The sequence below is a fragment of the Salmo trutta genome, chromosome 11, assembly GCF_901001165.1.
Source record: "Salmo trutta chromosome 11, fSalTru1.1, whole genome shotgun sequence".
Classification (NCBI taxonomy): domain Eukaryota; kingdom Metazoa; phylum Chordata; class Actinopteri; order Salmoniformes; family Salmonidae; genus Salmo; species Salmo trutta.
In genome coordinates, this window is record NC_042967.1 from 10,929,943 (window position 1) to 10,944,359 (window position 14,417).

The 14,417-nt window shown below is 42.3% G+C and overlaps 1 protein-coding gene across 2 annotated transcripts in view; it reads left to right on the plus strand.

Moving 5' to 3' along the window:
- LOC115202204 (glycine receptor subunit alpha-3-like) overlaps positions 1 to 14,417 on the plus strand; it is a 99,451-nt gene that overhangs the window by 55,176 nt on the left and 29,858 nt on the right. For both annotated transcript variants that reach the window (XM_029766181.1, XM_029766182.1), the window contains exons 4-6: positions 79 to 302; positions 3,734 to 3,816; positions 9,978 to 10,115. In XM_029766181.1, coding sequence (XP_029622041.1) covers positions 79 to 302; positions 3,734 to 3,816; positions 9,978 to 10,115 — 445 coding nt within the window. The remainder of the gene's footprint in view (positions 1 to 78; positions 303 to 3,733; positions 3,817 to 9,977; positions 10,116 to 14,417) is intronic.

The window sequence follows — 14,417 nt, forward strand, 5'->3', positions numbered from 1 at the left end:
TCAACTGCAAACGACAACCTGTAACTAATTCCCTACTCCTCTCGCTCCCTCTCCCCTCTCCCTCCCTCCATCCACTAGGACTACAGAGTGAACATCTTCCTCCGTCAAAAGTGGAACGACCCCAGGTTAGCGTACACAGAGTACCCTGACGGTTCTCTGGACCTGGACCCCTCTATGTTGGACTCTATCTGGAAACCTGACTTGTTCTTCGCCAACGAGAAAGGGGCTCATTTCCACGAAGTCACCACAGACAACAAGCTGTTAAGAATATTCAAGAATGGCAACGTCCTCTATTCTATACGGTGAGTGTGTACAGTATGGATCCCACTAACACCCTTTTCACATTATAATACCTAACTTAACCAAACTGGGCTGGCTCGGATAATTCCATCAACTATGGTGGATTCATTACCAGGCTAGCTCAGTACAGCTTGGTTTGGCTCAGCTCAGTTCAGCTCAGTAGTGTGACAAACCCTCAAGAGGTGTGGGCCTGAGCATCATCAAATGACCATCTTACGTTGATACATCAATCAAGCCCCCACCCACTCAAATCTTTGATCACATAATCAGACTATAGGCCCGTCGAATGTCCCATAACTCACACCGAGTCTTATCTCAACTCGAAACATTCAATCCACTACACTCTTTTAGATAAAAAGGTGCTATCTAGAACCTAAAAGGGTTCGTCGGCTGTCCCCATAGGAGAACCCTTTGAACAATTTTTTGGGGTTCCAGGTAAAACCCTGTTGGTTCCATGTAGAACCATATTGGGTTCTATGTAGAACCCTTTCCCCATAGGGTTCTACATGGACCCCAAAAGAGTGCTATCTGGAACCTGGAACTAAAAAGGGTTCTCCTATGAGGACAGTTGAAGAACTCTTTTGGAACCCGTATTTCAAAGAGTGTACTGACAAAAATGTTCTTCCACACCGTCAATCAAGCTGAGACACTTCTCATCTTCCGTCATTAAACAGAAAGCCAAAATGGGGGGTGTCACAATGTTGTGTAAATCTCAAGGCGGAGCGGTGAATTGTTGAAAGCCTTGAGTGGACGGCATCAGTCGGGTTGAGTTATGGAGTTGTGTAGTGGCGGGGCCGTAGAAAGCTGTGATGGAAGGCTGAGAGGATATGACATGACGGAGCGGAGGAATCCCATCGGCCATGGAGTCCGTCCGCAGCCTGGCGCCTCCGGGGTGGAGGACGTAATTAAAACATGTCCAATTTGCAACAGTCAGCCTTCTCCATTTTGTCTCTTATCCTTTTTCTCAATCTTTCATTCCCTCTCCTCCAACTGGATGTCTCTCTCTCCATCCTTCTCATCTCTCTGCCTCTCTCTTTCTCTCCTCTCTCTTCTTTCACACTTTCTTTTTCCTCTCTCTATCTCTTTCTCTCTCTCCTCACCAGCGATTTACAACACTACTGGTTCAACACTGAGCCAAGTTCACTTGACAGGATTTGTCCAGGCATGATACATGTGACTGTACACTTGAAAAAAAGGGTTCCAAAGTTCTTCGGCTGCCCCCATAGGAAAGCCTTTTTGGTTCCTGGGAGAACTATTATGGGTTCCATGTTGAACCCTCTGTGTAAAGTGTTCTACATGTAACTCGGAAGGGTTCTACTTGGAACCAAAATGGTTCTACCTGGAACCAAAAAGGGTTCTTCGAAGGGTTCTTCTATGCGGACAGCCGAAGAACCATTTTAGAAATCACCTTTTTTTCCTGAGAGTATAAGACAAAGTTGAATTACTGTTTAATGGATGCCCCGCCTCACTTTTCTCCACACCCCAATAAAAAAAAAAATACTACTTATCAGATGTGTTATTTTCTGGCCAATATATGCGGCTCTCTGTTTATAATGCACTCACTGACCTCTCTCCTTTGAGGCTTTCCCAAGAGACCAAACCACCTCAGAGCACGCGCTCAGATCATGTTCGAGCCTCGGATTGGACAGTGAAACACACACGCTGGCACCTGCAGGCGACGTGCAGATGTTTCATTTCTCTCTCATGCTGTCATGGCTGAAGCCAGCGCAAATACCTACTATTTATATGTCCAGGTTAAACGTGGGACGTCCCTCATTATAAACAAACAGTCGGTTAAATTCATGGTTATTGCATCAGAGATCAGGGCATTCATCAGCAAAGACGCAATGCAAGCTGATAGTATTTTGGACAACCAAATTGAAGTCAAAATGATTGATGAAATTGAAGTGTGTCAGCTGTATGGTGATTTGCGATTCATATCTTACATTTTACCGGTACTACCAGTAGTAGTAGGCCAACCGATAACACCACGACGGAATGAGTTTGAAGTGATGATTGCGCCATCGAGAACAGCTAGCACGTCGAGCAAAGTACATCGCCAGTGGCACGCACACACTTTGTGCAGATCAGCAGGTGGGGGCTATTCGTGGCAGCCAGATGAGACAGTCGAAGGAGGATGCGGTGAGAAGTTACTGGGCTCAAATTTAGTCACGTTTGATCTGTATAGATGTATGCTTCTAATTTGGCATGTTATAAACAACATATTTTTTGATGATGATGAAAGGTTATACTGTATGGCTGGATTTATGTATTTTATCCACTGCTACATTCATTTGGCAGACCTCACTTGATTGACCCTCTTTCTACAAGGCCTAGTCTATGAGAGGCCTACTCCTATTTGTATGAATATTTTGTTAACGCCTCGGCTACAGAGATGCATTCAGGCAATGAACTCATTATTATGCATCAACATTTTAATTTGATTACAATTATTTACAGTTAATCATTCTTGAATTTGTTAGGCTGTACAATTAAGCAGATTACTGCACTGATAATACATTCACTGTCACGGTTGTCATCTGGAATGGAGGACCAAAACGCAGCAGGAATGTGGATGCTCATCTTGTAGTTTATTTTAACTCAAAAAGAACACCAACAGAACGGACGATCAACAAAACAGTCTTGTCAGGTATAGACACACAAAACAAGAGACAATCTCCCACAACACTAAATCAAACAATTACCCATATATAGGACTCTCAATCAGAGGCAACGAGAAAGCACCTGCCTCCAATTGAGAGTCCAACCCCCCATCAACCTAAACATAGACATACAACAAACCAGAAAGAACATAACCCAAAAACCCGGAAATAATAAATCAAACGCCCTACTAAATCAACCACCACCCCGAACCACATAAAATAACAAATAACCCTTATACTGGTCAGGATGTGATATTCACACGTAACTTTTTTTTCTTCAATAATTTTTGAATATGATAGAATATTGCATTGTATTATACATCCTATGTGAATAATGTTCATTAATGTTAATTTGTGTATTAATAATAATAATCTGATAATCAGTCTGAAATTGAATATTTTGCATATTGCCCATATGTCCATATAGCCTAGGACAATGTGGTAAAGTACTGTTATTCCTTCTCCTCCTAATGATTATGATATTATTTTTTTGTGCTCGCTCGCCTCACTTTTCTGGGGGGAAAATCCGTTAAACAGCGAATCAATTTTGTCTGGACTTAGCAGAAAATCTGCTACCACCTAATGTGATGGGTACGTACATAAAGGAATTCAAAACACATTCATAACCCATACTTCATAAGGCATTTGATAATGGTGATGGATATGCAAAGTAGTTATGAATGCCTAATGTATAGCCCCTTTCAAGTCATACCTATGCCTTATAGTTGTGAGGTATACTCAAATGTTTTTATTTTCTATCTGTTTTCCAGATTGACATTAACCCTTTCCTGTCCGATGGACCTGAAGAACTTCCCCATGGACGTACAGACGTGTATCATGCAGCTAGAGAGCTGTGAGTACAGCACTATAGTATTACTGTAGTAGTACTGCAGTATTTAGTATATTATCCACCCATTATAGCCCTGTGACTGCAGTATCCGTCATGGATATTTGGAATAAAATTACAAAAGCCTGTTACGTAAGATGTTCAGATTGAATTTTCCATCTGATGAGCAGTTGGGAGCTTTTTATAGTTCCAAAAATAATGAGGTCACTGGTAAAATAATATGACAAGATTTGTGGTGAAGAGAGTGTGGGCATGGGTTTACCTGGGTAGGATAATAATGCCTTGTCATGCCAGTGTGGGTGGTATGTCCTCTTGTGACCACACAGATGCACGAATGTAAGCTCTCGCTTACACACACACACACACACACACACACACACACACACACACACACACACACACACACACACACACACACACACACACCGCTGACCTAATACTCTAGGGTCTCTTCCTGCCTGGACTGTCTCTATAGCCTTGTGGAATGGACTCATTCAGGCCAGTAGACCAGTAGTTATTGGCTATGAAGGCTACGAAGGCTGTTAGTGGAGGATTATTAACATATATTTAGATATGCAAAAGTCTGCACTTCTAATAAGGGAGGACGTGTAAGCATATAAAGTGCCATCTGAATATGTGCATATAAGGAGCATAATTATTGGAACATTTTACGGGGTAATCTTCAGAATGTCCTTGCGTAAAACATCAATATCTAGCCGCGTACATAGATATTACAATTCATATACACTTCTTTCGCATAGTATTACTACATAATCTTAACCATATTTTGACCCGTAGCACTTGTCCATTTCCTGAATCCATTTAAGTGGATTTCAAGTCCCAATCACTCCATCCATCAAGATGAGCCGCTTCAGTTTGTGAGTGGGGTTCTGTCAGAAGGTGGGTGGAGCTGGTGCAGGAAGTCAGGCGCAGGAGAGCAGAATAAGTGAGCAATGTACTTTACTCAAAATAAAGGCACAAGGTAAACAAATACACTTGACCAATAACCAACGGTAAACATTACGCACGGGTGAACACAGCACCCGTCAAAAAACCAGCCGTCATGAACCGAACTGAACATAGTAATAATCACACACAACAAACATGGGGGAAACAGAAGGTTACATACATGAACATGTCATTGGGGAATGGAAATCAGGTGTGTAGAAAATAAAGACAAAACCAATGAAAGACGGATCAGCGATGGCTAGAAGACCGGTGACGCCGAACGCCGCCCGAACAAGGAGAGGGACCGACCTCGGCGGAAGTCGTGACAGGTTCCTACACAGCAGAAATCAATCCCTGTGGACCATCAATCGCTATGCGTTCCCGATCTTTCTACAGCACACTCCCCTATTAGCTTTTACCACATGGGGTAAAGGAAGTGCTCCATTACCTTGTTAAAGATGTGTTTGACTTGAGGAGACACAGCACTGCATGTATCCACTGCCCACTAAAAGTTGTAGCAAATTGGCAAATTCTTACATTTGCACAGGGGCCCGAGTGTGTCGCAAAATAATTCATGCCAATTGCTGCTGTGTCGCAGCTGCAGAGGCTTTTAGCTGGGACATCTGTCTCTTTGTCAGAGAGTTTGTAGTACTCCCCACCCCTCGCTCTCTCTAGTCAAAACATGACTGTGATAACGCCAGTCACAAGAAAACACTTTACTCCCACAGAGCTAGCAGCAGTGGACACACTGTACCCACTAAACTAAAGCCTGCTCTGCTCAGCCAGCCGCTGAACGGCTTGGATCAGATAGGCCAAGCACGTTAACCCGCAGAAGATAATGTAGAAATACTCCAATCAGCATAAAATGGAGTCAATGACTTGAGGAATATACTGAAGAAATACAGAGGGAGCACATATGATATAATATGAATAATGTATCAACATTCTGTATGATGTGCTATGACTTGGTCTGAACTTGAATTGACTCTGAATTGACTCTATTTTTAATAAGCAAGGTACTGTGTTGTGGAAAGTGTATAATTTGACTTGGGTATAGGCAGAGGTTAGCATACATGGCCAGATGTGGGAGACGTAGTGGAAGACACTGCAGTGAGTGGGAAGTGAATCAATGTCCGGTAGCAAGTAGGAAGCCCTCCTCTATGTCTCCCTTCATTACCTACAAATTAAATATGTTCAGAGGGGCAGCAGAGGGTGGATTCATTTATATTAATAGTAATGACCATGCTAAATGACCCCCCCCCCTCCCCCCGGTCTCCTCTAACTCTCCCGTCTCCTCCCCGTCCTACCTCTAGTTAGTAGTTACCATGGCGCTGTACTGTTTAATGCTTGGGGAGATCATTTGTATTCATTTGTACGGCCTCGCGTTATTTCATTATTCTATGTACCACAGTTGGTGAGGCCATTCTGGCTGGCTTTAGCCATTGAAATGTGAGTTCAAAGTGAAAAGGGAATGATGTTGATGGGTCAATGCCCGGTGTCTGGAATGGAGGGAAATAGATAGGCATGGGTTATTTTATGTGATTTATGAAATCGTATCAATTATAATGAATGGTTATGATGGTCGGTCTGTTGGGGTACTGTAGCGTCATTTAGAATGTATGCATGGCCAGTATTTAGCCTAATAATGTCATCATTTATTGGATTTGCATAGCGCTTTATATATTGAAAACACACATAGGGGAAAACTCACCTCATCCACCACCTAAGATGTAAACTGGCATTAGAAAATCAGCCATTAGTGCTAACCAATAGGAATGTAGGAGCAGAGGAAGTTCTGAGTCATGTTGTGACTACAGTACATTGACTCATACTGCGGAAGCTGCTTTGACTAATTTCATCTCCCAATATTAACCGAAATGTCTGCACTGCCTAGTCCCCTGGGCTGGTGAACTGCATCATGGGATACTTCAGGTTAAAGATAAATAGCCGACATGCAGGGTTGAGATTAGAGGTCGACCGATTATGATTTTTCAATGCCGATACCGATTATTGGAGGGCCAAAAAAAGCCAATACCGATTAATCGGGCGTTTTTTATTTTTTTGTAATAATGACAATTACAACAATACTAAATGAACACTTATTATAATATAATACATCAATAAAATCTATTTAGCCTCAAATAAATAATGAAACATGTTCAATTTTGTTTAAACAATTCAAAAACAAAGTGTTGGAGAAGAAAGTAAAAGTGCAATATGTGCCATGTAAGAAAGCTAACGTTTAAGTTCCTTGCTCAGAACATGAGAGCATATGAAAGCTGGTGGTTCCTTTTAACATGAGTTCAATATTCCCAGGTAAGAAGTTTTAGGTTGTAGTTATTATAGGAATTATAGGACTATTTCTCTCTATACGATTTGTATTTCATATACCTTTGACTATTGGATGTTCTTAAAGGCACTTTAGTATTGCCAGTGTAACAGTATAGCTTCCGTCCCTCTCCTCGCTCCTACCTGGGCTCGAACCAGGAACACATCGACAACAGCCACCCTCGAAGCAGCGTTACCCATGCAGAGCAAGGGGAACAACTACTCCAAGTCTCAGAGCGAGTGACGTTTGAAACGCTATTAGCGCGCACGCCGCTAACTAGCTAGCCATTTCACATCGGTTACACCAGCCTAATGTTGGGAGTTGATAGGCTTGAAGTCATAAACAGCGCAATGCTTGAAGCACAGCGAAGAGCTGCTGGCAAAACGCACGAAAGTGCTGTTTGAATGAATGCTTACGAGCCTGTGCTGCCTACCATCGCTCAGTCAGACTGCTCTATCAAATCATAGACTTAATTATAATATAATAAACACACAGAAATATGAGCCTTAGGTCATTAATATGGTCGAATCCGGAAACTATCATCTCGAAAACAAAACGTTTTTCCTTTCAGTGAAATACGGAACCGTTCCGTATTTTATCTAACGGGTGGCATCCCTAAGTCTAAATATTCCTGTTACATTGCACAACCTTCAATGTTAAGTTCATACTTACGTAAAATTCTGGCAAATTAGTTCGCAACGAGCCAGGCGGCCCAAACTGCTGCATATACCCTGACTCTGTTGCAAGAGAAGTGACACATTTTCCCTAGTTAAAAGAAATTCATGTTAGCAGACAATATTAACTAAATATGCAGGTTTAAAAATATATACTTGTGTATTGATTTTAAGAAAGGCATTGATGTTTATGGTTAGCGAGTATATGCAACGCAGGACAGGCTAGATAAACTAGTAATATCATCAACCATGTGTAGTTAACTAGTGATTATGATTGTTTTTCATAAGTTTAATGCTAGCTAGCAACTTACCTTGGCTTCTTACTGCATTCGCGTAACAGGCAGGCTCCTCGTGGAGTGCAATGTAAAGCAGGTGGTTAGAGCGTTGGACTAGTTAACCGTAAGGTTGCAAGATTGAATCCCTGAGCTGACAAGGTAAAAATCTGTCGTTCTGCCCCTGAACAAGGCAGTTAACCCACCGTTCCTAGGCCGTCATTGAAAATAAGAATGTGTTCTTAACTGACTTGCCTAGTGAAATAAAGGTGTAAAAAAAAAAAAACGGCCAAATCGGCGTCCAAAAATACCGATTTGCAATTGTTATGAAAACTTGAAATCGGCCATTCCGATTAATCGGTCAACTTCTAGTTGAGATATATTCAAGATGCTTCTATATCCAGCTGCAGATATTTCATATTATTTATCTTGATTTTTTAACTCTTGTCGGTATCTTTCAGTGTCCTTACATTCAAAGATATATATTTTCCTACTGGAGACTGGATAGCTTTTTCATATTGCACAATAGTGCATACCTGTTAGAATGCCCGTTCCCTATAGCTGGCTGATGGACACCATAGGAGATGTTAATGCTTGAAATGGAAAGAGGTCATTAGGATGACGAGTACTCAGTTAACTGGGACCTTATTTCAAGGAATAAACGAATGGATTCCTTTTTTCCCGTTTCAAGGTCCCAGTTTTACATGCATTTCCTGAGATATTATCGTAAAGTCAACATGGCTTTAGAATCAGACCCGTTTTGTTCATCTGATTACAATGGAATACTTTCCATCCCTCCTCCTTTCATGTCAATCACTCCATTATCTGTAAGGCATCAGTCATACATTCCATCCCTCCTCCTTTCACATCAATCACTCCATTATCTGTAAGGCATCAGTCATACATTCCATCCCTCCTCCTTCCACATCAGTCACTCCATTATCTGTAAGGCATCAGTCATACATTCCATCCCTCCTCCTTCCACATCAGTCACTCCATTATCTGTAAGGCCTCAGTCATATATTCCATCCCTCCTCCTTTCACATCAATCACTCCATTATCTGTAAGGCATCAGTCATACATTCCATCCCTCCTCCTTTCACGTCAATCATTCCATTATCTGTAAGGCATCAGTCATACATTCCATCCCTCCTCCTTCCACATCAGTCACTCCATTATCTGTAAGGCCTCAGTCATATATTCCATCCCTCCTCCTTTCACATCAATCACTCCATTATCTGTAAGGCATCAGTCATACATTCCATCCCTCCTCCTTTCACATCAATCACTCCATTATCTGTAAGGCATCAGTCATACATTCCATCCCTCCTCCTTCCACATCAGTCACTCCATTATCTGTAAGGCATCAGTCATACATTCCATCCCTCCTCCTTCCACATCAGTCACTCCATTATCTGTAAGGCATCAGTCATACATTCCATCCCTCCTCCTTTCACGTCAATCACTCCATTATCTGTAAGGCATCCGTCATACATTCCATCCTGGGAAATCATTGCCTGAATTACCCATTTTTTGAATGGATAAACCATTATAATCCGCGGTTGTTGTGGATTGGCATACTAAATAGCGGATTGGCCCATGAAGTCTGTCAGTGCTTATTCCTTTAGCACAAAAGACAGTGCGACTTTAACACCATTGATTCCTGGTTGTTCTATTGAAATGAACAACTTATCCTTGATGCAGTGTAATCTATAGCATTGATATTTCATGTATGATACAGCATATAACACAAAGGTATCTATGATATTTTGATCTTCCCATAAATCTGGTCTAGGTGGAGATATGAAATGTATAAATCATCAATTGAATATGTATTTATAAAGGATTTTTTACGTCAGCTGTTGACACAGTGCTTTTACTGTACAGTAACCCGGGCCTAGGCTATATTATATGATTGCATGTCCCACCTCTCTTCTTTTCCAGTTGGCTACACAATGAACGACCTGATCTTTGAGTGGCAGGAGAATGGACCAGTCCAGGTAGCTGATGGGTTGACCCTCCCACAGTTCATAATGAAGGATGAGACGGATCTGAGATACTGCACCAAGCACTATAACACAGGTAATATACAATGGGAGTGTTTGAGGTCGAGTCCATTGCATTCGGACTGTGCAGAAACACTCAAAATAATCTTCCATCCCAAATTAGACTACTATTATGTGATGAAATTTAGTGAATATGCACAAAGCCTTCCTCAGGCTGTTCCACACAGTTAGAGTTGAAAAAAGGATATTTTATTGTGAAATGTAATTATGTTTTCGTATGGCATCATCAACACCAATGCTAAGAATAATGGTGGGACAAGCGTCTTCACGCTTCTGCTTTGGAAATCTGTTACTCATTCAAAGAAAACAGAATGCACACACAAGGTAATGGATTGATGGGGACGTGTTAATCATATTGTCACGTTCGTTGTTCAATGAAGACCAAGGCGGAGCGTGTGTATCGTTCCACATTTTATTTGAACTGTGAAACTATGCAAGACACAAATAAACTACTAAACAAAATAACAAACCGTGACAAAGAGGTGCAACACACTACCTCAAAATAATCTCCCACAAACCCAGGTGGAAAAAACAACTACTAAATATGATCCCCAATTAGAGACACCGATGACCAGCTGCCTCTAATTAGAGATCATCCCCCAAAAAACATAGAAAAACAGAAACTACAACCACACAACAGAAAATTTCAACTAGACAAAACCCCCTGTCACGCCCTGACCTAGTCTACCATAGAAAATAAAAGCTTTCTATGGTCAGGATGTGACACATATAGCTTGACTACATCATTGAAAGAATGAACAATTCATGAATTTACATTTATGAATGTACATTTACATCTACATTTGAAAACTAGAAAATTCATATTGCTCATCTAAATGACTTTGAGCCGTAACAGTCAGGCCTTTTTTATTCAATTCAAGATGGTTTCAATATTCACAGACTGCATATGCTATATGGCTCACAACATTCTCGACATCAGCAGAGCTCTATTGCCATTTCTTACAACCAGCAATGTCAGAGAACATGGTTCCAATTCAGGAATTCAACCCTGCTCTTCTTTCACATATGTTATGTCCTGACCAGCAGAGGGTGTAGTTGTGTAGTATTTTGGTCAGGACGTGGCAGAAGATGTCTGTGTATGTTTGTTCTGGGTGTTGTGTTTCTATGTTGGTCTGTGTGGCTCCTGATCAGGGACAGCTGGTTATCATTGTTCCTGATTGGGAGTCATATATTTAGGAGTATGTTTGTCACTTGGGTTTGTGGGTGGTTGTGTTAACACTGCTATGATTTTGTAAGTAGCCTGTCTGGAGTCGTTCGTGTTTATTGTTTTCTGTGTATACTTTGCTCTAAAATATTAAAAAGATGAGTATCCACATTCCTGCTGCGTTTTGGTCAATTCAACACGGCAACACTTATGACAACATAACAGAAAAATAACTGCAGGTCTCTAACTCCACATCTCCAGCTAACTGCACCACTATCCAATATTATAAGTTTGGCTTTATTATAATTTTTTACTATTACCTTTTGGAGAGCAATGTCACGAAACACGGTTCTAACTCAAATCAAACTTTTTCTTCCTTCTCATAACAACACAATCGCTGCAGGCTTTCACAGCTAACTGCAGTGCTAGATTAATCCTAGGCCTTAGTCAGGACTTATTCAGCTTCTTTGGCTGTGTTTAGACAGGCAGCCCAATTCGGATATTCTTCCCATTAATTGGTCTTTTTTACCAATCAAATCAGATGTTCTCACGTCAGATCTTTTTTAGAACTGATCTGATTGGTCAAAATATCAATTAGTAGGAAAAAGATCAGAACTGGGCTGCCTGATTAACGCAACTATAGACTTGTTTACAGCCAGCCAGCCGGTGAAGTGTGAGGCTCCAGTCTCACAGCACTAGCTAGAGTGAGGGTGTGTCCGAAATGGCGCGCATATTCGCTATATAGTGCACTACTTTTGACCAGGCCCTATTTCAAGTGTGGCCTTGTTCAGCCAGTGAAGTAAAGTGCACAGTGAGGTAGGAGGCTTTGCAGGCTGAATAATGTAGTTTCTTCTACCTGCATCTTTCATGGGCCTGTCATGTCCTTATTGCCAACGCTAAGTCAGCCTTAGCACACCCGCTTCCTCACTCCTGGCTAATCAGGATTATGTTGTGCTTCAATTAACGAGAGGGAGAAAAGGAAGAGAGAGCAGCAGAGAGACTCGAATAGGCTTGGGTGGGTGGGTGGGTGGGTGGATGGATGGAGACAGGGGGGGATGAGAGAGAAGGGGGGGACAGAGAAAAGGGGGGGCAGAGAGGGGACAGAGAGAAGGGGGGACAGAGAGAGGGTGGGGGTGCAGAGAGAGAGGAGGGGCCAGTTGTAGGAGAAGGAATACTCCTTATCATCTGATAATTGAAAAAGCTTGTTTTTTTCCTCCTTTCGCTAAGTTAATTATATATAACAAGCTCCTTAGTGCATGTCTAGGCTTCCATGGTTGTCACGTCAACAGTGTTTAGCGTGAGGCTGAAACAGTCCCCTGTCAATAAGAGGTGTTTTGGCTGCTGACTACTTGAAAAGAGATTCAACTTGTAAAAAGAGTAAAAGCAACACTAGCTATGGAATTGTTATTCCACTTGCTTTTCACTCTATGGTAATAGTTTAATGTGCAGCCTTGGTGAACTGGTATACCACCAAACAGTCGCTAAACTAAAGCCCTCCTGAGAATTGTCAGGACCTAATTTTAAGTTCTTAGAAAAGCTTAATCATTTAGTTTTGTTATATGCACGAAAAAGCCAAAGTGTAGGCTTATTCTATGAATGGAGAGGGCCAGAACATGCCTCTACCCAGGCTGCTATTTTTAGAAGCTGTCAGCTCTCTGTCCTGTCTCACATAAGGAGACGAGAGAGAGGGGGAGAGAAGTCAGGCAGGAAAGAAGGAGAGCACTCTGTGCTGGAGGAGACGGTAGGAGGACAGGAGGAGGCATGTAGCACTCCAAAATTTCTCTGTGTTTGTTTTCAAGACATGATCTGGAGGAATAAACAGTGGGACAGTTGTGTGTACCTATAGGTTGAGGGCAAGTCAAGGATCACCAACATTCACTCACTTGCCAGGCGGAGGAGGAGAGGGGGAAGAGAGGGAGAGAGAGAGAGTCACTTCACTGGACTTTATGTAAACTGGAAACCATATATCCTGAGGCTGAATAAATTGTAGCTGGGGATTTTAACAAAGCTAATTTGAGAACAAGGGTACCTAAATTTTACCAACACATTGACTGTAGCACCTGCGCTGGCAATACACTTGACCACTGCTACTCTAACTTCTGCGATCCATACAAGTCCCTCCCACACCCTCCCTTCGGCAAATCCGACCACGACTCCATCTTTCTCCTACCATCCTGTAGGCAGAAACTCAGAAACCTATGACTAGAACCATTCAACGCTGGTCTGAATATGCTTCAAGATTGTTTTGATCACGCGGACTGGGAAATGTTCCGGGAAGCCTCAGAGAATAACATCGATTTATACACTGACTCGGTGAGTGAGTTTATAAGGAAGTGCATTGGAGATGTTGTACCCACTGTGACTATTAAAACCTACCCTAACCAGAAATCGTGGATAGATGGCAGCATTCGCGCAAAACTGAAAGCGCGAACCTCCGCATTCAACCATGGAAAGATGTTGGGGAATATGGCCAAATATAAACAGTGTAGTTATTCCCTCTCCAAGGCAATCAAACAAGCGAAATGTCGGTATAGGAACAAAGTGGAGTCGCAATTCAACGGCTCAGACACGAGACGTATGTGGCAGGGTCTACAGGCAATGACATACTACAAAAAGAAAACCAGCCACATCACGGACACTGACGTCTTGCTTCCAGACAAACTAAACACCTTCTTTGCCTGCTTTGAGGATAATATAGTGCCACCGACGCAGCCCGCTACCAAGGACTGCGGGCTCCCCCTCTTCTTCTCTGTGGCCGACTTGAGTAAGGCATTTAAATGTGTTAACCCTCGCAAGGCTGCTGGCCCAGACGGCATCCCTAGCCACATCCTCAGAGCATGCTCAGACCAGCTGGCTGGTATATTTACAGACATATTCAATCGCTCCCTATCCCAGTCTGCTGTCCCCACATGCTTTAAGATGGCCACCATTGTTCCTGTACCAAAGAAGGCAAAGATAACTCAACTATATGACTATCGCTCCGTAGCACTCATTTCTGTCATCATGAAGTGCTTTGAGAGACTAGTCAAGGATCATATCACCTCCACCTTACCTGCCACCCTAGACCCACTTCAGTTTGCATACCGCCCCAACAGGTCCACAGACGATGCAATCGCCATCACATTGCACATTGCCCTATCCCATCTGGACAAG